The sequence below is a fragment of the Ruditapes philippinarum genome, unplaced genomic scaffold (assembly GCF_026571515.1).
Source record: "Ruditapes philippinarum isolate M1 unplaced genomic scaffold, ASM2657151v2 ctg577_1_1_1_1, whole genome shotgun sequence".
NCBI lineage: Eukaryota > Metazoa > Mollusca > Bivalvia > Venerida > Veneridae > Ruditapes > Ruditapes philippinarum.
Window position 1 is genome coordinate 102,952 of NW_026861265.1, and position 26,821 is coordinate 129,772.

Consider the following 26,821-nt stretch of genomic DNA (forward strand, 5'->3'; position numbering starts at 1 on the left):
GTTTAAACCAAACTTCTCAGATGATTGCTGCTTAGACTAATATATTTTCCACATAGACATGTCACTGTCATCACTAGCATTCAAAAAATTAATAAAAGAACGGGTTATAATAAATTATTATGTGAAATTGTCAAATTAAACAATAATGTCTTCAGCACAGCTTGAACCAATCCTGTCTGCTGAGATTTGAAGTTAGAGTGGGGGATTAAATAATAAATTTCTGATCTCATAGCCTAATCACTTGTTCAAGTCAAAATCTCTTGTCATCATTTGTGGTATAAAGACATTGATAGTTTAAAGATTTTAAGTTTTTTCTTTTTGTGAATGTCAGAAAAAAGTAAAAACTTGAGTGTTGAGTTACTTATGGCATTGAAAACAAACATTGTGTTAGTGAAACATGTTGTGTTGTTTCACCATCTTTATTCACAATAATGATGTAAGATCACTCAAGAGAATGTTAGGCATACAAATCAGATTCACAAATTCAGTCTTATGTCTAGTGTTTGCAATCATCATTTGGCTCGCTTCACAATGTCCTTTAATGTCATTTGTCCTTTACTCTTTTTCCTAGAGATTCATGCAGGAAACTGGAGATTTACTTGAGGAATAACAAGCCAGGATTAGTATAGAAACCAAGATACTTGTTAGGTTGCTGCCCTCTTGTATATGGCACATAATGGCACCATATTATTTATTACCAATTTCCAAAACCCTGTGGTCAAAAAGTAAAAACAGTGCTTGCTTACTAAAACAGTCAGATCATTTGAAGTGTTCAAGTTACTCAATAAAAATGGTCATGGAAGACATCCAACCGGTTGGATGGTGGTCTTCCAAAGAATTGACCTAAGCCACATTTTATGGCTTCAGTACTGTTACAAACTGCCTTTAGTCCCCGCAGACCAAACAAGGTACTGATGTCAATGAACTACATGTATTTAGTATATGAAACAATTTTTTACATGATAAATTGTTAATTTCAGATGAAGGGCAGTTTAATCTTGAGTGGTGACATGAATGGTCATGTTTATTTCTGGAACAAATTATCAGGAGAATGTGAGGCAGCAATACAAGCACATCCTGAGTCTGTTAACAGAATTGTATACAGGGAAGGCAGATTCTATACAGCTTCTGGGTAAGTCTGTGAACAGAATTGTTTACAGGAAAGGCAAGATTCTAAACAGCTTCTGGGTAAGTCTGTGAACAGAATTGTATACAGGAAAAAGCAGATTCTATACAGCTTCTGGGTAAGTCTGTGAACAGAATTGTATACAGGGAAGGCAGATTCTATACAGCTTCTGGGTAAGTCTGTGAACAGAATTGTATACAGGGAAGGCAGATTCTATACAGCTTCTGGGTAAGTCTGTAAGCTGAATTGTTTAAAGGGAAGGCAGATTCTATACAGCTTCTGGGTAAGTCTGTGAACAGAATTGTATACAGGGAAGGCAGATTCTATACAGCTTCTGGGTAAGATAGAGTCTTAACTGATTTTTGATGAGTTTGTGAACAGAATTCTTTACTGATTCTGAGTAGGTTTGTAACTGTTCAGGCAAACTCTGTGCAGGTTCTTGGTAAGTCTTTGAACAGAATTATATACAGGGGAGGCAGATTCTATACAGCATCTTGGTACGTGTATACATGGGAGGCACATTCTGTACAGCTTCTTGTAAGTTTATGAACAGAAGAAAGACAGATGCTTACAAACTTCTTTGAACAGAATTGTACAGAAGGCTTCAACAGAATTATGTACATGGAAGGTAGAATTTATATAGATTCCAAGCAAATCACTGAATTGATCACAAAGGGCAGAACAGATAACTGTAAGTTCAGACCATGTACAGATATGTTTGTAGGAAAAGCCTAAATGTAAGTCTGTAAACAGAATGCTGTAGGGGATGACCATCACTATATACAGCTCAACCAAAGTAGATGGAAAGAAAACATTAAAAAATTTTAAGTGGGCCTACAACAAATAGGGAGAAAGGTTTTATTATTACTTCATTTAATTTCACTTAATCAAATGTAAACTGTTCAGGGAAAGGTTGATTATGTACAGTCATAAGTTCAAGGGAAAAAGCCTGATTTTGATGAACTGTATTTTTTTAAAGCAGACAGTGTGTTACAAGCTAGTCTGTTGTATTGATGGAGGATCATAGAGGAAGTTGTACATCATTTTTACAGTGTTGTGAACAACTTCAATAGACTGCAGCATTCCACCATATTATCATAGTAGTTTTATGAGTATTTAATTACTGTTGCCAGGACCCCCCTCTAACAGATTATTTTCTAGATTTTCGTGATTAAACTGTTAGAAATATTGCAGTGTCAGTGTTTTCTCATTAAGTGTTGCATCAGTTTGTTGTTTGTTATGGTGTTCAGGTATGTAGTTGCTGTTGATTTTGGTGCTACTTTTATTGTTGTTAATTTCAAACCAGTCAAGTAAAGGAGAACTTGTGAAATGTGAAGTCATAAGATAATTCTTCAAAATGTGTTGAGTTTTTCCAAACTCTTGCAGCTTGTGTAGAAAATGTTACAGTACCTCAAGTACCAATGGGTTTAGATAAGTCCTGAAACCATTGTTTTTTAAATCTATTAGTTTTTATCTTGAATGAATTTTCTTGGACAAGGTTGCATATGAAAATGTTGTTTTGGAATTTCAATTTTGTTTTGAGCACAAGAAAAACATATGATTAATTTCAAAATTTGTGAAAAAGTAAATTTCATTTTGCTGTTATTATGTTTGTTTTCTTATTATGCTCCCCGAAAAATTTCGGGGGAGCATATAGTCGTCGGGTTGTCCGTCCGTCAGTCCGTCCGTACATACGTCCCGAATTCGTGTCCGGCCCATAACTTTGTTATTTGGAGTCGGATTTTAAAATTATTTCACAGAAATAATCACCATATTGAGACGACGTGTGGCGCGCAACATTTGGGTCGCTACCTTGAAGGTCAAGGTCACAGCATGACCTTGCAGCAAAATCGTGTCCGGTCCATAACTTCAATATTTGAAGTCTGATTTTAAAACTATTTCACAGAAATGATCACCATATTAAGACGACGTGTCGCGCGCAACATTCCGGTCGCTACCTTGAAGGTCAAGGTCACAGCATGACCTTGCAGTAAAATCGTGTCCGGTCCATAACTTTGTTATTTGAAGTTGGATTTTAAAACTATTTCACAGAAATAATCACCATATTGAGACGACGTGTGGCGCGCAACATTTGGGTTGCTACCTTGAAGGTCAAGGTTACGACATGACCTTGCAGTAAAATTGTGTCCGGTCCATAACTTTGTTATTTGGAGTCGGATTTTAAAACTATTTAACAGAAATGATCACCATATTGAGACAATGTGTCGCGCGCAACATTTTGGTCGCTACCTTGAAGGTCAAGGTCACAGCATGACCTTGCAGCAAAATCGTTTCCGGTCCATAACTTCATTATTTGAAGTCGGATTTTAAAACTATTATACAGAAATAATCTACATATTGAGACGACGTGTCATGCACAACATTTGGGTTGCTACCTTGAAGGTCAAGGTCACAGCATGACCTTGCAGCAAAATCGTGTCCGGTCCATAACTTCATTATTTGAAGTCGGATTTTACAACTATTTCACAGAAATGATCACCATATTAAGACTTATTGTCGGGCGTAACATTTGGGTCGCTACCTTGAAGGTCAAGGTCACGGCATGACCTTGCAGCAAAATCTTGTTTGGTCCATAACTTCATTATTTGAAGTTGTATTTTAAAACTATTTCACAGAAATGATCATTATATTGAGATGATGTTTCGTGTGCAATATTTGGATGGCTACCTTGAAGGTCAAGGTCATAGCATGACCTTGCAGGAAAATTGTGTCCGGGCCATAACTTTGTTATTTGAAGTCGGATTTTACAACTATTTCACAGAAATGATCACCATATTGAGACAATTTGTCGCGTGCAACATTTAGGTTGTTTTTACACTTTGAACTTTGTCTGTGACATAACTCTGACACTACAAGAGGTATACCTTCCTGTGTCCAAAACCTATTCGGGGAGCATCACCCGGTTCAACCGGCTCTTGTTTCTGATACATGTAGTTATATTAGCTGATCTCTGTTTGCCAGTATAGAGCAATGTCAAACAAAAGTATTTTACAGTTTGGCCAGACAGTATTTTATCAACTTCTCAATGTAAATGCTTTAATATTGTTTATTTGAACGCAAACCAGGATAAGTTCATAAGGAATAGCATTACACCGAGGTAACACAGATTTTGTAGACTTTGCCTTGATAAGAAGATGTCATCTATGACATCTGAATCTCAATCTGTGTTATTCCACAATGCTGATATCCCTTCTTGTCATTTGTTACAGTTAGTTATTTCGAGAAATAAAGCACTTTTCAATAATTGTTACATTTATCAAGCACTCACTGTTCACCAATATTCATATTTCATCAACACTATTTACCAATTGTTACATGTCTCCATCTCTGAAATCAAACAATACTCAATAATTGTTACATTTATCAATCTCTGAAAGCAAGCACTACTTACCAATTGTTACATTGCTCGATCTCTGAAAGCAAGCACTACTCAATAATTGTTACATTTCATCAATCTGTGAAAGAAAGCACTACTTAACAGTTGTTACATTTCTTCATCTCTGAAATCAAACACTACTCTACAATTGTTACATTTCTCGATCTTTGAAATCAAGCACTACTCAATAATTGTTACATTTCATCAATCTCTGAAAGAAAGCACTACTAAACAGTTGTTACATTTCTCCATATCTGAAATCAAACGCTACTCACCACTTGTTACATTTATTCATCTCTGAAATCAAGCACTACTCACCAATTGTTACATTTCTCATCTCTGAAATCAAGCATAAACGCACTTGTTACTTTCCTCCATATCTGAAATCAAACTCAAACTTGTTACATTTTTCATCTCTGAAATCAAGCACTCCACTCTGAAACCAATTGTTTACATTTACTCCTTCATCTCTGAAATCAAACGCTACTCAACATGTTTTTCTCAATTGTTACATTTGTTACATTTCATTTTTCATCTCTGAAATCAAACGCTACTCACAGACAATTGTACATTTCTTCATCATCTCTGAAATCAAACGCTACTCATCAAACACCAATTGTTAACATTTTGTTCACAATTCTCCAAATTGTTACATTTCTTCATATCTCTGAAATCAAACGCTACTCACCAGCAGCTTGTTACATTTCTTATCATCACTGAAATCAAACGCTCAAAGCACTCTCAACAATTGTTACAATTTTTTACATTTCTCCATATCTTGAAATCAAACGCTACTTCAACTTGTTACACACTACTCAAGCACTACTCAACAATTGTTACATTTCTCCATAACTGAAATCAAGCACTACTCACACACTATTGTTACATTTCTCCATATCTGAAATCAAGCACTACTCACCAATTGTTACATTTCTTCATCTCTGAAATCAAACACTACTCACCAATTGTTACATTTCTTCATCTCTGAAATCAAGCACTACTCACCACTTGTTACATTTCTCCATCTCTGAAATCAAACGCTACTCACCATTGTTACATTTCTCCATATCTGAAATCAAAACACTACTCACCAATTGTTACATTTCTCCATATCTGAAATCAAACGCTACTCACCACTTGTTACATTTATTCATCTCTGAAATCAAGCACTACTCACCAATTGTTACATTTCTCCATCTCTGAAATCAAACGCTACTCACCACTTGTTACATTTCTCCATATCTGAAATCAAACGCTACTCACCACTTGTTACATTTATTCATCTCTGAAATCAAGCACTACTCACCACTTGTTACATTTCTCCATATCTGAAATCAAAAGCTACTCACCACTTGTTACATTTCTCCATATCTGAAATCAAACGCTACTCACCACTTGTTACATTTTTTCATCACTGAAATCAAGCACTACTCACCACTTGTTACATTTTTTCATCACTGAAATCAAGCACTACTCAACAATTGTTACATGTCTCCATCTCTGAAATCAAGCACTACTCAACAATTGTTACATTTCTCGATCTTTGAAAGCAAGCACTACTCACCAATTGTAACTTTTCTCTATCTTTGAAAGCAAGCATTACACAATAATTGTTACATTTCATCATCTCTGAAATCAAACACTACCAAACAATTGTTACATGTCACCATCACTGAAAGCAAGCACTTCTCAACAATTGTTACATGTTTCCATCTATGAAAGCAAGCACTTCTCAACAATTGTTACATGTTTCCATCTATGAAAGCAAGCACTTCTCAACAATTGTTACATGTTTCCATCTCTGAAATCAAACACTACTTAACAACTGTTTCATGTTTTCATCACTGAAATCAAGCACTACACAACAATTGTTACCTTTTTTCATCACTGAAATCAAACACTACTTAACAACTGTTTCATGTTTTCATCTGTGAAATCAAGCACTACACAACAATTGTTACATTTTTTCATCACTGAAATCAAACACTACTCACCAATTGTTACATTTCTTCATCTCTGAAATCAAACGCTACTCACCAATTGTTACATTTCTTCATCTCTGAAATCAAACGCTACTCACCACTTGTTACATTTCTCCATATCTGAAATCAAACGCTACTCACCACTTGTTACATTTTTTCATCACTGAAATCAAGCACTACTCAACAATTGTTACATTTCTCGATCTTTGAAAGCAAGCACTACTCACCAATTGTTACTTTTCTCGATCTTTGAAAGCAAGCATTACTCAATAATTGTTACATTTCTTGATCTCTGAAAGCTAGCACTACTTAACAATTGTTACATTTCATCATCTCTGAAATCAAACACTACCAAACAATTGTTACATGTAACCATCACTGAAATCAAACACTACTAAACAAGTGTTTCATGTTTTCATCACTGAAATCAAACACTACTCACCAATTGTTACATTTCTTTATCTCTGAAATCAAGCACTTTTCAACAATTGTTACATTTCATCATCTCGGAAATCAAACATTACTCACCAATTGTTACATGTTTTCATCTCTGAAATCAAGCACTACGCCCCAATTGTTACATTTCTCCTTATCTGAAATCAAACACTACTCAACAATTGTTACATTTCTCCATAACTGAAATCAAGCACTACTCAACAATTGTTACATTTCTTCATATCTGAAATCAAACACTACTCACCAATAGTTACATTTCTTCATTTCTGAAATCAAAGGCTACTCAACAATTGTTACATTTCTTCATCTCTGAAATCAAGCACTACTCACCAATTGTTACATTTCCCTATATCTGAAATCAAGCACTACTCAACAAGTGTTACATTTCTTCATCTCTGAAATCAAACACTACTCACCAATAGTTACATTTCTTCATCTCTGAAATCAAAGGCTACTCAACAATTGTTACATTTCTTCATCTCTGAAATCAAACACTACTCACCAATTGTTACATTTCTCAATATCTGAAATCAAGCACTACTCACCAAGTGTTACATTTCTCCATATCTGAAATCAAACAGTACTCACCAATTGTTATATTTCTTCATCACTGAAATCAAACACTACCCAACAATTGTTACATGTTTTCATCTCTGAAATCAGACACTATTCACCAATTGTTACATTTCTTAATCTCTGAAATCAAGCACTACTCAACAATTGCAACATTTCTCCATATCTGAAATCAAGCACTACTCAACAATTGTTACATTTTTCATCTCTGAAATCAAACACTACTCAACAGTGGTTACATTTCTTCATCTTTGAAATCAAGCACTACTCACCAATTGTTACATTTCTCCATATCTGAAATCAAACACTATTTACCAATTGTTACATTTTCTTCATCTATGAAATCAAGCACTACTCACCAATTGTTACATTTCTTCATCTCTGAAATCAAGCACTACTCACCAATTGTTACATTTCTTCATCTCTGAAATCAAGCACTACTGAACAATTGTTACATTTCTCTATCTCTGAAATCAAACACTACTCAACAATGGTTACATTTCTTCATCTTTGAAATCAAGCACTAATCACCAATTGTTACATTTCTCCATATCTGAAATCAAACACTATTCACCAATTGTTACATTGCTCCATCTCTAAAATCAAACACTATTCACCAATTGTTACATTTCTCCATATCTGAAATTAAGCACTACTCATCAAATGTTACATTTCTCCATATCTGAAATCAAGCACTACTCACCAATTGTTACATTTCTCCATATCTGAAATCAAGCACTGCACCACAATTGTTACATTTTTCCATCTCTGAAATCAAAGACTACTCACCAATTGTTACATTTCTTTATCTCTGAAATCAAACACTGCGCAACAATTATAACATTTCTCCATATCTGAAATCAAAGCACTACTCACCAATTGTTACATTTCTCCATATCTGAACTCAAGCACTACTCACCACTTGTTACATTTCTTCAATCTCTGAAATCAAACACTACTCAACAATAGTTACATTTCCATCTCTGAAATCAAAGCCACTACTCACCAATTGTTACATTTCTCCATCTCTGAAATCAAGCACTTCTCACCAATTGTTACATTTCTCCATCTCTGAAATCAAAGGCTACTCACCAATTGTTACATTTCTTCATCTCTGAAATCAAGCACTACTCACCAATTGTTACATTTCTCCATCTCTGAAATCAAGCACTACTCACCAATTGTTACATTTCTCCATCTCTGAAATCAAGCACTACTCACCAATTGTTACATTTCTCCATCTCTGAAATCAAACACTACTCACCAATTGTTACATTTCTTTATCTCTGAAATCAAACACTGCTCAACAATTGTTACATTTCTTCATCTCTGAAATCAAACACTGCTCAACAATTGTTACATTTCTTCATCTCTGAAATCAAGCACTACTCACCAATTGTTACATTTCTCCATCTCTGAAATCAAGCACTACTCACCAATTGTTACATTTCTCCATATCTGAAATCAAGCACTACTCACCAATTGTTACATTTCTCCATATCTGAAATCAAGCACTACTCACCAATTGTTACATTTCTCCATATCTGAAATCAAGCACTACTCTCCAATTGTTACATTTCTCCATATCTGAAATCAAGCACTACTCACCAATTGTTACATTTTCTTCATCTTTGAAATCAAACGCTACTCACCAATCCTTATATTTCTTCATCTCTGAAATCAAGCACTACTCCCCAATTTTTACATTTAAGCATTTTTATATCAAACATACTTAAAAAGATATTGATTGAACTGTTTGTTGAAATCTATCAGTACCTTTTTTTCAGGTCAAAATAATATATTTCTATAATGGTTATTCGTAATAATTCTATTTTAGTAACATTTATTGTGTATGAGTTAAAGGGTTCTTAAAGAAAGTTCAAAACTATTACAAGGAAATATAACTTCATCACAACTGTGGTGTTATTTTCTTCTATTATCTTGTTATTTGATTATAAGTACCGCCTACTGGCAACAACAAATGATAGATTCCAGTTTTACTAATTATGCAATTAATTTCTACTAATTAAAAGTATTTTACATACTGAAGGTTGGTAATAATTTCAGTTATAATTAGAATGAACATACACCACTTGGTGTTTTATTGGTTATTTACAGGCAGAACATATGGGGAACATATTTCATCATGGTGAAAAAAACACTAACATGTGTTCTAAACATGTCAAATTTAACTATAAGTGAAATAAGCCAAAGAGGCGAAATGCTGTGCAAAGATAAGCAATATAGTATTAACATCTAAGGTGCAAAATTACTTGTTAAAACATAAATTACAGTAAGAGGCCAATAAAAACTATATAAAGTGTATTTCTGATTATGTTTAACAAAGAGGACATTAAAAGATGATAATAAGTGATACAGATGAACCTGTTGAAAGAAGGCCACTAGATAAGAAGCCATCTTCATTAAAGAATTCCATTGTTTTCTAAATGATATAGATATATGGATATATGTTTTCTCTGATTACCTGACTATGTTATACTAGGATTCAATTTATTTATTAATTAAATAAACATGAAAGAATGGAAAAAAGGAAAGAAATGTGGTTGATTTTGTTTGGTTGTATATAAGTTAATAAGTTTCTTATTGTATGGAGGTTATTAATTGTATTCGTTTTTTTTATTTATTATTTATTATCATTATAGTTATTATTATTATTATTATTATTATTATTACTATTATTTTTATTATTATTACTATTATTATTATATGTTAATATGCTAGGAAAATGTAGGACATTGTCATTATTCATTTATTTGATTGTTTAGATTAAGAAATCATCATCATTAGATATAACAATTCTATTGGGAACTTTTGTAAGGCGCTGTCTTCAAACCACCTTCCCTTTACTCAGATTTATTTAAGGCACATCCTAGGGTCTTCTATATATTGTATAACCCTGAAAAATGGTAACTTTTTATTATTTTGTGTTGTGTTTAAATGATATTGACTCTGTAAAGTTTTAGTGACCACTGAGGCCCCAAATTATATAAACTCATGACTTATTCTATAAATTTCAAATTATTTAAAAATTAATACCTTTAGAATTAGAATTAAAACTCACTAAATTCATAAATCTCCTCTTATGAAAAGACAATAATTTGTTATTCTTCACTTAGACTTCATGTAATCACTACTAAATTATATTTTTCAGTTTTTATGAAGTGTTTAATTTAATAACTGAAAAAAATGTTAAAAGTGAAGATTGTTTTGACTGTCAAAGTTAAAGGTCAAAAATTATATATTGTTTAATCCAGTAGAAACCTGATAGTGCATATTTGTCTTTTAAATGTTTTTTTTTCTTTCTGTATTTCTAATTTAAAATTTTACTGTCTTTCTTGAAACAGTTCTTTTGAATGTTGACATTTCACAGAAAAACAACACAAAAACAAGAAAAAAAACAAACTCTGACACATTGATATGTTAAAAGTCCAAAAGTGAAAAAGTTTAAAGGTTATATTTCATATAAAATTAAGGAAATACTAAGTTTGAGTCATGCTAGAAATTTATTGTTTAAAAAATATTACGATGCATTAATTTATTTGGCATGATGGGTCAAATTATTCACCAGCATTTTATGTCTTAAAATTACTTAAAATTAGACATTGACAATTAGATGCTTGACTTATGTTTCTCTATTTTCTGACCTTCTGGAGCCAAAATTGATCCTTGCAGTGTGACCAATACTGTTGGCATTCTTACTTTAAATTTTCATTTTGATGTTCCCCAAAATGGACATTTCCAAAGGATGGTGGATAAGTTTATTGAAGAAATTCAGCAGGCTGAGGGTAACTGGACAAATTGTTAAGAAACAATGTAGAAATATGTTATAAATTATGCAGTTTAAGATCACTCAGCCAAATTCCATTGCGATCAATGCGCAACTGAATAAAATATGGTACACAGAATATTACCTGAAAATATTTCAAATCCTTTATACATGTATAAGACTTTAAACATTATGTTTAAATTAATATAAATGTTCTAATGATTATATAGAATAATGAATTAAATGTTTATCTTTAATGTCTTTATTCATTTCAGTGATGGAACAATTAGGGAATGGGACCTGGTTACAATGACAAGTGTTAGACTTCTACAAGGGCACAAGGGGCCAGTCAAAGACCTTAAGGTTAGTAGAAGTTTTTTCTGATATTCAGGGGAGATAATTATTTTCCTTTGCTACTAGTATAGTCTGACCAACCAGAATGATAGTGCAGTCTGACCTGACTATACTGAAGGACAATTCATTTGAACATAATAATGTACATAAACTAACTATCTGGAAAAGTGGATTAAAAAAATGAGACAGTATAAAAGTTTAAAGAATCATGTCTCTATGTTTTGACAGCTTGTTAACCCTTAAATGATGATTTATGTAAAGTTTTAGCACTAGAAGAAGAAAAAAATGAAAATATTTGTGGGTAATAATTTTTAATACCCATATATTAATTTTAAAAAAAGTGTATTTTTGCATAACATGTAATAGGTTTTAAACAAGGCCGTTGACAGTGTAAGCCCCCTGCAGTGGCATCAAGATTTCCTATATATCTTACTTACTTTATCATACACTCGACACCAGATCAAAGACGACTTTTGATCCTTCTTGAAATTCAACCTTACTTTGTATCACATGACAGGTTGTGGTATACCCAGGTGAAATATATCTCAGATAAAAGCTCATTTGTTGGACAGAAATACCATTTTACAATATTGGTAGTGTTCTAAAATCATATTGTATATGGATCGTAAATTACCATTTGTGACAAGGGTAGGATCTTGTCAGTTTCGGGTCTTGAAATCATTTAACTTCATTCCAAATTTGTTAAGTTGAACAGAGTGGGTAAGATTGAATGTCCTCTAAGTGTGGTATAATATGAGAAACTTTTGGAAGTCTTTAAACCAAAGGTGGACAGAAATACACACAGCTGATACGTGAATCTCCTTTACTTTGACCTTGACCCCACCTCCTTGTTTCTTTACACTTTTTTTGTCTTACTATGAATAAAGGAATGATTAAGAAGTCTTAAAAAACAAGGTAAGAGGTGTAAAATATTTAATTACCTGAAATGGAAGGTGATATTTTTGTCTGTTAATAAGTAGAATGTCTACAAATTAGTAATCATTATTGTTGTATAGTACAAAGTACATGTGTATCATAAAATGCAGTATTTATATAAATAGCTATGTTATATTCTTAGATTTTTAGTGCTTCGGAACACAATAACTAGCAAAAAAAAAACTTTGAAAAAGTTATTAATAAAATCCAAGGGCAATAACTCATTTTTACATAAAAGGAATCTTTATACATTGAATGTTTCAAAGTTAAGTGGCCAATATTAATGAACTTCTTTTCTTTCTTTGTTTAAATTGAAATTTAGTGAAATGTTAGAACATTATTTGTTTGGGAAAGTTTAGGGCTTTTGTCACACTATCAAAGAACTGTTTGTAATTTTTCTGCAAATCTACTGAAGGCAGTGAAGGGCCTTTAAGTAATGGTATTTATCCCATACCTGTAGATGATTTTAAAGAAATATGTTGTTACCCTGTGAGTAATGGCTCTTGATTTTATCAAGATGGTAAATCAAGGGACACCTATGTAGTTAAAATAATAACCTCTAGATAAACATAAGACATGTTATAAGAATTTGCCATTTAAAAAAACCCAGCCATCATTGACATGTAAATCAAAATCAAAGTTGGAATGTGAAAAGAAAACAAAAATAATAATTTTGACACCTTTAGAATTCTCCAGTAAAAGCTATAAACACCCACTAGATGTCAGTGCTAAGGCTCAGACAGAGGCATGATATATGTATGTTCATCATTTTATAAATATGTAAACATATGTACTTCATACTTCAATACAAATCATATAGTCTGTCTATATATACTGGTCTATCAATAATGATGTAGGCATGCTACCAGTGTGTATGGCCAAAAACAATACCCGCATTTATGAGATAACTTAAGTTACTAGTGAATTTTTAATGTAAAGAAATCCTAAGTTTAAATATGAGTATAATAATGTTGTCAAGAATAAAAAGATATGCCCGATCAGATTAGTAAAACTTTTAACTTCAAAATTTTAATATTCAAATATAGGAACCATCTTATCTTATAGGTACTTTTATGGGACACAGTTTTCCTTATCAAATAATTCAAGATAATGTTATTTTCTCTAACATTCATACATTTAAACTGCTAAGAAAGTTAAAAAAAAAGATTGCTTAGTGAAGGAAGTTTTCTTCTTAATCTTTCTTGTGTACAAAACTGCTCAAGATTTTCTTCATCTTGCTTTTGTACAAAACTACACAATGTTATCTTTGTGTACAAAACTTTACAATGTTATCTTTGTGTACAAAACTACACAGTGTTATCTTTGTGTATAAAACAGCACAATGTCATCTTTATGTACAAAACTACACAATGTTATCTTTGTGTATAAAACAGCACAATGTCATCTTTGTGTACAAAACTACACAGTGTTATCTTGGTGTATAAAACAGCACAATGTCATCTTTGTGTACAAAACTGCACAATGTTATCTTTGTGTACAAAACTACACAATGTTATATTTGTGTACAAAACTACACAATGTTATCATTGTGTACAAAATTGCACAATGTTAAATTTGTGTACAAAACTGCTAAAGTAAGTTTTCTTTTACTGCTTTGTACACAAAGTTGTAACAGTTTTTTTGTCAACTTTAGTAAACAAAACTGATAAAGTAAGTTTTCTTCTGGCTTGTGTACAATATTGTGCAATTAAGCTTTCTGGTATACACAACTGTTACAGTATAGTTTTCTTCTGATACAAAGCAGCTGTAGAAAGCTTTTTTTTGCTTGTGTACAAAACTGTTCTAGTACCTTTTTCAACTGATTTGCTTCAGGTACCTTTATTTGCTTTGTGTACATAAGTGTTAAGAGTATGTTTCCTGCTCTATACTGTTTAAGTAAATTATCTGTTTTTGCTTTTTGATTTAGTTTGTGTACAAAATTGTAAAAGTTTTCTTCATTTAGTTTGTGTACAAAACTGTAAAAGTTTTCTTTATTTAGTTTTTGTACAAAACTGTAAAAGTTTTCTTCATTTAGTTTTTGTACAAAACTGTAAAAGTTTTCTTTATTTAGTTTGTGTACAAAACTGTAAAAGTTTTCTTTATTTAGTTTGTGTACAAAACTGTAAAAGTTTTCTTCATTTAGTTTGTGTACAAAACTGTAAAAGTTTTCTTCATTTAGTTTTTGTACAAAACTGTAAAAGTTTTCTTTATTTAGTTTGTGTACAAAACTGTAAAAGTTTTCTTTATTTAGTTTTTGTACAAAACTGTAAAAGTTTTCTTTATTTAGCTTTTGTACAAAAGTGTTAAAAGTAAGTTTTCTTCTTGCTTGTGTACAAAACTGTTGAAAAAAACTTTCATTTTGTGCTAATGTTTTACTTCATGGTATTTAATCAGATTATTCTCAATAGAATTCTTCTAACAAAAAAAAGAAAAGATGAAAAAAGGAAATTAATTGGTTCCGTTGAGTCATACAGGTGGTTGTTTCCTGCGATTAGTTAACGAGGTACGTTAAATACGTCTAATGCTGAATGTACCTTTAGTCAAAATAATTTTGAAATATTACTACATATTGCCATAATGTAGTTATTTTCACATGAATTTTAAGTAGTTTCATTTATCATTATAAAATTACTCTCTAGTTCTGAATGGAATTTTTAACTAAATTAACGTAGGTATGCTACTTAAACTAGGTTCGCTTCTCGTTCCACGTCATATTGTCATTAACAGAGAGGCTTGAACAAATAGATTCGGAAGAAATGAAGTTTTGACTTATGTTTCACTAGAATTCAAATGAGCTTGCACCTGTATTACAGGTATTTAGCAGTTTTAAAGTAGTTAATCATGCCTTAATCGTCCATATTTAAATGTCATGGTAGGGGGTGTTGTAATTCAATCTGAAACATTGGATATATTCGTTTCTGTAAAGGTGTACCTGCTATTTTAGACTGTATAAGCATATTGAGTTTCCCAGGCATTGTTTGTTGCATGTTTTTATGAGGGACCTTATAGACCTGCGAGTAATTCTATATCCAGATCTACAGTTACTTTATAACACATACGCAGCTTAAATTGATTTACACCAAGAGTTACGCAATATGACTATATGTTTTTTACAGTTGAAAATGTTTTAGAAATAAGAAAGTGGTTTTCTTCTGTTTTCCTCACACACTAATGAATGATTGTAGCAAGTTTAGATCTTAGAGGTAAAAGGCAAGACAATTACTGAAATGCCAATAACAAGTACATTTTCTGCTTTTTTGAATCTAACAATTTGTCTGACAGTTATACTTTGTCAGTCACATTCATACAAAATGCCGTACAAAATAGTCCCTTCAAATTTGAAGCTGACCATTCAAAAAACAGAACATCTTTAGTATGTTTTTTTTTAATATATGAAAAAATGAGAATCATTTAAAATGACTTTTGATAAAGTTCAAATGTTCATCTGTGTGATAAGTTCAGATGGAAGTGTGGTATTGTATTTTTAAATTGGCTGTCAATTATCATTTGTGACCTAAACTATCCTACTGTAGATTCATCACACGATAATGCTGGGTGACAGACAATACAGGTCACTTAAGGGTAATAATATACCAGGGTTATATTTCAATTTTTTTTCTTTCTTTTTTTTGGTCATCACAAGTTGAAATGGGCAATATTTTGACTGGTAAAATGCCTTTAGAAATAATGTTTTACCTAGTCACTTGTAAAGAGATGAGTCACTCTGCACAAACAGGCTCCTTAACTTAAACATTTTCACATATCAAGACTTCAATGAATGATATAAATGAGCTCCGGGACAGATACCTTATTTCTGGGACAGTCCCGGACGTATGGGACATTAATACACTTGTTACTATATATAGTATCAAAAATGCCTATGATTTCAACTGATTATGAGTGTCACGTGACCTATTATGAGTTTGCGGCCCGGGGCCGAGAACTAGTTATCAGCCCGCAGAACATGTGCACGTGCACAAACTGAAACAATGACGTCATATTTTACGTCATCAAACAGTTAACTGTAAAAGTGAAAGTAGGTTGTCAGCAAGAATTGCTTTATTTTTATTATGAGAGCTTAAGCGTATTTAGTACAAACACATTTTTGTTACTATTGAAATTTGAAGAAATTATACGACAAATCCATTCGGAAAAAAAAGGAAAATAAAACTTGCTTCTAGATTCTACTGCTTTGAACACACAAACAGTAAACATCTCTGGACAGAACAGTAGAAGAGTAGACAAGAATTTCAACGAAAGAACTTTGTTGTTGTATTTTTTTAAATGCTACTTTTAGATCTACCAAGTGTATTAAAGACATAAATACACGTCAGAGTAGGGCCGGGAGGTGATAATCGGCCCTGAATGAATAATGGCCCTCGGGCTAAAGCCCTCGGGTCCATTATTCATTTTGCGGGCCGATTATCGCCTTCCGGCTCTCTCCTGCCGTGTATTAACCTCTTATTATGGCATGTATGACTCCATTCATTAGGAAAATACAGTTACATATTTAAATAAAATCAAGTCTATTATGCAGAATTAACAGTGTAAAGGGTATAAGCTGCTATTTTTAGCTCGACTATTCGATAAGAATAAGTAGAGCTATTGCAGTCACCCGAGCGTCGGCGTAACCACTTATGTTAAAGTTTTTGTAATAGTTCAAATATTTTCAAAGTCCATTGACATATGGCTTTGAAACTTTGCACACTTGTTCACCATCATGACCCCAACCTGTAGACAGGAGGAGGTAACTCTATCAAGCATTTTGACAGAATTATGCCCCTTTTTCGACTTAGAATTTACGTTAAAGTTTTTGTAATAGTTCAAATATTTTCAAAGTCCATTGACATATGGCTTTGAAACTTTGCACACTTGTTCACCATCATGACCCCAACCTGTAGACAGGAGGAGGTAACTCTATCAAGCATTTTGACAGAATTATGCCCCTTTTTCGACTTAGAATTTACGTTAAAGTTTTTGTAATAGTTCAAATATTTTCAAAGTCCATTGACATATGGCTTTGAAACTTTGCACACTTGTTCACCATCATGACCCCAACCTGTAGACAGGAGGAGGTAACTCTATCAAGCATTTTGACAGAATTATGCCCCTTTTTCGACTTAGAATTTACGTTAAAGTTTTTGTAATAGTTCAAATATTTTCAAAGTCCATAGACATATGGCTTTGAAACTTTGCACACTTGTTCAACATCATGACCCCAACCTGTAGACAGCAGGAGGTAACTCTATTAAGCATTTTGACAGAATTATGCCCCTTTTTCGACTTAGAATTTACGTTAAAGTTTTTGTAATAGTTCAAATATTTTCAAAGTCCATTGACATATGGCTTTGAAACTTTGCACACTTGTTCAACATCATGACCCCAACCGGTAAACAGGAGGAGGTAACTCTATCAAGCATTTTGACAGAATTATGCCCCTTTTTCGACTTAGAATTTACGTTAAAGTTTTTGTAATAGTTTAAATATTTTCAAAGTCCATTGACATATGGCTTTGAAACTTTGCACACTTGTTCACCATCATGACCCCAACCTGTAAACAGGAGGAGGTAACTGTATCAGGCATTTTTTTTACTATCAAGCACTAAGAATAGTCGAGCATGCTGTCCTACCGACAGCTCTTGTTTACATTATTAAGGCTCTTTTACCATCAAGCACTTAGAATAGTCGAGCGTGCTGTCCTACCGACAGCTCTTGTTTCAACAATTGTAAATGTCGGAGTCTTACATCATTTTACTATCTTCCTGGTTTTCCACTTCCGCCTCCTCCCCCTCCCCTGTCCTCTCTCCCTGCCCTGCCCTAGCCTCCCCTCTCTTCAATTCCTAAACAAGTAGTATATTTTTTTTTTTTATTCTCTTTTGTCAGTTTGATAACTATTTGGATATAAGATATAACTTCATTTTTAGCTATTCAACAGACATTTTTAAGGATATAGTTTTAATTCAAATATATGATATTATGTATATAGAAAAGCTTTATTTTATATGATCTTAAATTAACTGTTATTTAAATGATAGTTCCATACGTAGTGAAAGACTGATGTTTTTCTTGCCAGTATAACATACAGTGTAGCTCAATTATTAAGAAAATAAAACGAAGAATTCCCAGAAATAAAGAGAGAGAGAGGAGAAAAAACTAATTTATCAACAAACTCATTATTATCTTGAACGACTACCAGTAGAATAGATTGGTGTATAATATAGTACTTGACATTTACTACTTAATGATCTATCAGTCACCCAATTCTGGTGAATGAAACTTAGTGAAAGGAGCAAAATTATGGCAATAAAATTTTGTACAAGTTTTCATCAAAATCTGGGCAGAACCAGCATTTAGATTGATCTTTACAGAATTTATATGGTTGACAATCACTCTCACATAATATATTATACAAAAAAAGAGAAAGAAAGATGGAATACATTGGTTCAGTGTACAGGAAGTGAGGGTATTGTGTCTGGAAAGGTCATGCTGGTACAAATGCATGAAGAAATGAAGTATTTACAGTAGTTTTTTCTTCAGATTTTGATGCATTTATGCTCCTATTGATACCTTAAAAGTGACCTCATAATTTTTAGGCCCAGATTGCAAACTTCGCCACCTAAGGTACCTGGGTATGCAAAATCATGTACTTCTTTATTAAGTTCATCACTTATTATTCAGTATATATAATATAATATGTAGCAGTTGTATGATTTGGTCTATAATTTTCACATGATGTTTTACCACATGACATGGCTTATTTTACCACATGACATGGCTTATTTTACCACTTGACATGGCTTATTTTACCACATGACATGGCTTAATGGCATATTTTACCACATGACATGGCATATTTTACCACTTGACATGGCATATTTTGCCACATGACATGGCTTATTTTCAATTAAAATAACCATACTGTCTTTCTTATGTTTAATATATTACACCCTTAGCCTATTAGCCACAACGGAATATGCCCATGCAACCAGTGCATACCAAGATCAGCAGGCACATCTGTGTAATCTGATCATGGTCTGCACTGTTCCCTTTTCAGTCTGTAGGTACTTTGTATTTTAATTTTTTCCTTAAAAATGATGAAAGTTTTTGTCCAGACTGAATGATGGACAAGTCCATTTTAGGTAATTATATCTACAATATTAAGCATCATTTCAAATTTAACACAAATAAATTACTGGTTGGAGAGATAACTCCGACACTAAATCACATATTTTTTGCAATATTTTAATTATCTTCCAGTATATTTTAAATATTGAACCACCTAAACAAAGTTCAGTTCAAAGACTTTACATTACACCACAAAAACTATGTATGAAAATGGAATCTGGTACTTCTTTAAGGTCTTGAATGAGGTATACAAAACATGGTCTTTTTACACCACAACAGTAGATAAAGTCGACACTTAAATTTTTAAGTAAAAAATGACTGGAAAATCAGCATCAATAATTTATTTTTACATCTTATATGGTTTATCTATTTTTTGTAAATATTTAAACAATTTTTCAAAAATCTTTCCCAAGTCAGTGGCCTGTGGTCAATACACTTCTAACTACCTTACTGTAATTTAGTAAAAAGAACATTTTGAAGCAGTTTTTGCCTACAAAAAGTTTAGGTTATTTGAAAAACATTAAAAGTCTACCAAATTATAACAAATCATCACATTCTGTCCTGTTCCTATACTGTTAGGTGAGCATGTGCTTATTTGTTGAAAAACAAAGCTAAAACAATTATATTTATCAAGTGTCGGGGTTATCTATGCGTCGGAGTTATCTCTCCAACCAGTAATAAAAAAACAAACAGTTGGTAAATGCTGATAAAGTATGAAATTGATTTAAATTATAATAGCAAATAAAAAGATGAAAAAAAGGATCACCTTTTAGGAATTTGGATAAGATAAAAATCATTTTACTGAAACATATGGAACCTTTTTTGATTTATTACCTTTGATGGCTGTTTTAATAAATATCTGATTTTTTTGTCTGATATGACAATGTTTTTGTGATAATCTTTACATGAATAATGAGCTTGTTTAACTCTTACTACATTTCTTATTCCTCAACAAACCATTCTGTCATACAATATACCCAGGTGTTTGTGACAAACATGATCTTCGTTATTCTTTTTAAAAAAATGATGAATTTTTAAACTTTTAACTTTTATTCCCCCCTTTACGAATGCAGGAGAGAATTTTATAGTTATGAACTAATGTTTTCTAGCTGTCTGTGAGAATACACAGGGAAGTTCAGCTACCATGATGCTGTTTGTAGCTTTATCTTATCTTCAGTTATATTATTAGCTTATTGTTATCTTTATTGTTTCAGATTGTTTACTTTCACCAAGTCTAGAATAAGTTTGAATGAGGGTTCTTGTGAACATATAAATTTGGTCTCTTTGGCAGTGGGTGAAACTTTCATTTTGTGTCAAAGCAACTTGATTTTGAGATCAGAGTTCTGACCTTAAGGTTTGACCTAATTCTAATATACAGTTGAATGACCTTGACCTATATTTGCAGGTTTGACCTTGACCTATATTTGCAGGTTACCGAAGATTGTATGTATGGTCAGCTGTAGTGATGATGGCAGTATAAGAATCTGGGCTCAGTTTGAGCCCAGGAAGATTTGACGTAATTATAATATACCATTTAATGACCTTGACCTATATTTGCAGGTTACTGGAGATCGTATGGTCAGCTGTAGTGATGATGGTAGTATAAGAATCTGGGACCTGTTTGACCCCAGGAAGAAAACAAGTGAGGAGGAACAGATAAAACAGCTGCATCAAGAATGTCCAACACTTTGACCTTCTGTGCAGTGACCCTGACATCTGACCTTGCCAGTTGATATAGGAAAAATTCTCATATTTATGCATTTTATAGGGAAATGTTGAACTACACTTTCTGTGATAATAAAATGTATGCAAAGACCAGTGTGATGTTGGTTGATAGAGTTATGTGAAGTTTGTTTTTTTCTGTGATATTTTGTCTTAAAATGTTTTACAATAGACAGCCATGATATATTCATACTGTGATATATTTTATATTAATATACAATGGTTTAATGAGAACATTACATTTGTTAGTAATAAACAAATATTCTGATATGACATTGTCAAAATTTGATGCAATGAAACTTGACAAATACCTGTTAAGAAATAGATTGTGATTCAAAGGAAAACAATTTGTTTGTAACATTTCTGGAAACACTTGATGCTAAAGAATGTTATCTTGATTTCTTTATTCCATTTGAAAATGAGTTAAAGACTTTTCGCATCAAGCATTAATTAAATAGTACTTTTATACTAGCATCACATTATGGTGTTTCTGTTTGCTGCTGATGTTGTTATTGCTGTTGTTGTTGTTGATTTTTGTATGGTTTTTAGTTCTATGAACATAAGAACACTTTTCATACGCATTTTACATTTATTTAATCAAACTAGATAATCAAAAGCAGAGCTTTTTTTTCTGTGCATAACATATAAAAGTGAGAATCATGTTTTGTTTTAAATGGTGCAAGTATTAAATCATGTATTGTTTTTATAACAAGTTGTAGTGAAGTTAAACTGTGTTTTGTTTTGATAAATTTGTTACTTTTTGTACACCAATAAAACGTTACATTATAAAATAAGAATGATTATTTCAAATACAATTTAAATTATACTGTACATCATTTACCTGTAAAAGATTATTGACACATTTTGTGAAAACATTTTATTTTTTTTTTTACAATTATTTTCATTAAATTAAGATGTTGTACTTCTGAGCATTTTTTTGTTAAGACTGCGTTTTGATTACAGTGTTAAATATTAGGGGCGCCAGTGCCTTATGCTTAGCCAACTTAGCTGTAAATGTATCTGCCTATGTGATGGAGGGATTGTGGGCTTGAATACTGCTGTGGAAATAACAAATTACAAGGTTCTTGATATGACATTAGCAGTACTGCTTGGTTACAGGAAACAGACTATACATGTAGAATGGTTCTAATAAAGGTTTCAAGCTTTCTATCCAATTGATATTCGGGGTCAATACTCTTCTGTGCCTGAAATGGGGGAAGCACTCTTATTAAGCTTAAAGCACATAATTGATCAAAAATAAATAATTTTGAAACTAATAAAAACAAAGTACCATCAGAGTGAATATGGCATATCTCAAGTACTATTAATTGTATTTAAAAGTGTATCAATTGAAAAAAAAAGAAATTGAAAAAAGAAAGAAGAAAAAAAGAACAAACTTGTTACTTTTAAGTAAACTCTTAATTTATTTTCGCTAATTTAGATAAAATGTAACATGTAATAATAAGATATACAAGGTATTGTGTTTACCAGTAACTGAGATTACAGCTGGTTTTAATGTTTTGTTTATAGGTTGAAAAGACATGTAGATTGAAGTTAATGAGTTCAGTAGAGATATTATCTATGTATTCGGGCAGTTGATACTATATTTAACAATGCGACAGATCATCTGTAATAAATTACGAGCGGTATATTAAATGTACGTGGACAAAACCGTATGAAAAGTTTAAGGATGTTAATAGGTCCGGAGGATATTTGATTACCCAGATATACCCGAATTGCGGGCAATGTGAAATATTCGATATGACAGGCAGGGTGTGATGCCCAATAGATATATTTATACACATTTTTGCTGAATCAGCGTCAATCAAATGCTTGTTTATTCTAAATTCAAACCTCTGTTTACCCGGATGGTGTCATTATTAGATACTGCTTACTGGAATTCCTTTACTTTTCTTAAGAAATTTAAGATGGATACAATATGTATTGAATATCTTTTAAATGAACAGACTCTGATATTATCAAAATGTAAACACATTATTTATTGAGGTAAACGTTACAGTGTATTCTTTATGTGTTTTTGAAAGTATTGTTTTACAGGAAAACAATGACGATGAAAATTGAAACCTGTAATTTTATAGAAATATAGCGTCAGGGCATCTCGCTGCGAGCATGTGGAATGTTATCTTGCACTCGCCACTATTCATCACCCAGCCACACAATGGATATCAGTTTTTGCTTCTATCAATATCAAGTGACAATAGTTTATTTTACTATAGTACAAACATATGACATGTGGGTTTATAAGATTATCAAATAAAAGGAATACTTTTTGTGTACTCGTTTGTTTTCACCTCATTTTGTGCTTGCCCTAAATGGCATATCAGATTGTTTTACAATCATTGTACTATGTTGAACAATTATCCTGTATATCAGTATCGTAGAACAGGGTGTTAGAATGTTATGTTTTTATTTTGCTACATCATCATGTCATGGCTTCCCTCAAACATTTCTGAGATTGAAATCTATAAAAAAAAACTAGTTAAAGACAATTACCAACAAACCTGATATTCATATGATGTTCTGCTTGACAAAAAACAAAACAAAAGAAGCATAGTTTGATCATTTTTTCTAGGGTTTTTGGTTGTTTGTTTTCTTTTCAAATATTTTAATGATACATGTACATTGAGAATCAACATTTTATTGTAATATTCAATGAATGTTAAACCTCTGATTAGAAAATTTTCAAGTCTTTGCTGTTTTGATCATGACATAATTAAAAAAAAAATTGACATTTTATTTAGAAAAGAATTTGTTGTTTCATTGTGCCCATTCTACTATTAACAATTTACCGTTTTCTCCTAAAGCCAGTACAGGACAAGGTCAGAATGCACATTGAGGTAGTCTGACAACATTCTATACTGTTGCCTGCTTAACATTTGATATTAAAAACCCCTTGTAATTAATAATGGAAGATTCCAAAGTTAAAGCAGGGCAAGTCCTTTTAACCAATTAAGCATGGTTAAGATTTTAATTACAGTTTTAAAGCTTTCACTGTGATTCAGGGTGTTAACAATAATTTATTGCAATGTGCTTTTTTTCTAACAAGATTTTTGTTGCATTTATTTTACATGATATGATGTATTTACATTGGGTACTCCGCTTTGAAATAGGAAAAGTTTGAGGATATTTATTTTAAAAACTCATTTTGATTTAATTTTCATTTTTGTTTGTTTAATTAATCAGTATTTTTGTTTATTTCTGAATCTCAGGCTTTTGTTGTTGTTGTTTGTTTCTGGTAGTGTTGAATCTTTGTAGTGTTGTAATGATAATAATAATTTACACTTGTGTCTATATTAGGCTTAGAGGTACATCTATACACACTTTGTGTGAGTGTAGGACCATAAAATGAACTTATGTGTTTTGTTAAAATATAGTTAGACTTTCACCAGATTTGGTTTGAAGCTACATTCAAAATTTTCTCTCTCAATTTTGACCTTAATTTTCAGCATCTTCTTATAAATGTCTTAAATTATGAGAGAAAAAAAAACACTTTTTCTGAACCATGCATGACCTACTTTTAACCCTTGACCTGCTGTAAGAGAACGTGATTAGCCTTTGCTGCCAGTATAGAACCAGGCCAGCCTGTACATTCTGTAGAGATCTGACCAGGTTTTATACTGTTGGTAGCTCAGTTTTGATAGTTTGGTAATGAAACCCCTATCATTGCTAATAGACTGTTCCAAATTTAAAACTTGACGAATCCATTACATAAAATAGGCAGGTTAAGGGTTAAATTAGTTTCTTTTGAACTTTGGTTGGTGCCTAAGTGCATGTAATAAGCAATGGCCATATTTCAAGAATATTTGAAAACTGATCTTGAATTTATATTTATAAAATACATGTATTGTTATTGGTGAAAAAGAAAAAGAAATACACATTTGTTTGGCTGGAACAAAGATGTACATTGAATTAAAATAGAAAAACAACATTTGTTATTGAAAATAAAAAAAATATTTTTGTCAAAAAATTATTTTTGTCTTAAAAGTAAATGTTTGAAATTTTATGACATGCTTTAAAGAGTTAACCGTCTCAAATTTTTGTTTTTGGTACATTGAGGTAATGTTTTAAAAACATTTATATTGAAAATTGCAATATATTTATTGGTTAAGAGCAAAATGTCAAACAATTATTACTTTTGTTTATACCAGGGATGCTTGTTATATTATATTTTTCTAATATAATCATTAAATCACAAAATCGTATTGTTATTTACTTCCATCTCTCTGACCATATAGCTTGACCAATACAACTATATAATATACACTATGAGAAATGCAATGATTTTCAGTCTCCTGCTATGGGATAACAATCCTTCTTGTTTTCTTCATTGTGTCACTGAGCTAAGCTCGAGACAAGAGTGATTTATATCAGCTTAACGGAAAGGCTCTTAGCTGTCCAACTTACACTAGATTCAAGGACCCTCTGGTCGTCTAAAGATGTTTGTCGAAATGCATGGGAAATGGTGCATATTAGGTAATGGTTTTGTCACAGAGGCATGATACATTGTTGTGGTAGGGTAAAACACTTGAAAGCATACCCTTTGTGTATTTACTGCTAAAAAGATAATTATGCTTATTTTGTTTGTTTGTTTCATTTTACGCCTTTTCCCAACAGTATTTCAGTCATATAGGCGGGTAGTTTCCTAACCATCGTTCCTGCAGAGTTACACCAGTACTAGACTACCTTTCTCCGCGCTAAACTACCAAAGCATCTCCCGGGGATCGAACCCAAGCCAGAGGTAACTGGATTAGAAGTCATCGACATATAAATATGCATATTTAATGATTATTGAGAACTATTTTTACACTATTTCAACACTGCAAGCCCCTATGGTGTATTCGGTCAAATACGTTGGTTTGATTGCTACTGTAACACTACCCTGGTTCCTTATGATTATGCCACGTGTATTGGTTCCTTGATTTAGCTTGCCCATTTTCGAGTTTTACTAATTAAACATAAACTTTTCATATAATGAAAACAGGTTTGCGCATGTAGCAAATTTGTTGTCATTGTCATTGACGTAAAATTGGTAATAAAAATAAGTCTTTGAAAGAACTGTATATATGACAACTCGCCTGAGCACGTAATGCGACTGTAGTTAACGCGTTTACGCTCATGATAAAAAAAAGTATGATTTTTTTTTACTTTTCTTAATAGATAAAGCCCTCAATTGCTCAAACTTACAGAAGTTAGTTGCTATCTTCATTCAGGTAAGCAATATTAGGACCATCATGACTCTCTTGTACGAAACTCGTCCTCTGACGACTAGAGAAACAATAGACTAGTGTCGTAACTTCTGGAATCACGCATATCAGTGTAGAGCGGTTGGACAAAGCCTGAAA

The 26,821-nt window shown here is 32.2% G+C and overlaps 1 protein-coding gene across 6 annotated transcripts in view; it reads left to right on the forward strand.

Annotated features, from left to right (window-relative positions):
* The window catches only part of LOC132715090 (uncharacterized), a 69,576-nt gene extending 43,900 nt beyond the window's left edge, over positions 1–25,676 (forward strand). For all 6 annotated transcript variants that reach the window (XM_060698062.1, XM_060698063.1, XM_060698065.1 and 3 more), the window contains 3 exons: positions 981–1,132; positions 11,597–11,684; positions 21,297–25,676. In XM_060698062.1, coding sequence (XP_060554045.1) covers positions 981–1,132; positions 11,597–11,684; positions 21,297–21,428 — 372 coding nt within the window. In that variant the 3' untranslated portion in view covers positions 21,429–25,676. The remainder of the gene's footprint in view (positions 1–980; positions 1,133–11,596; positions 11,685–21,296) is intronic.
* The last annotated feature ends 1,145 nt before the right edge of the window (positions 25,677–26,821 follow it).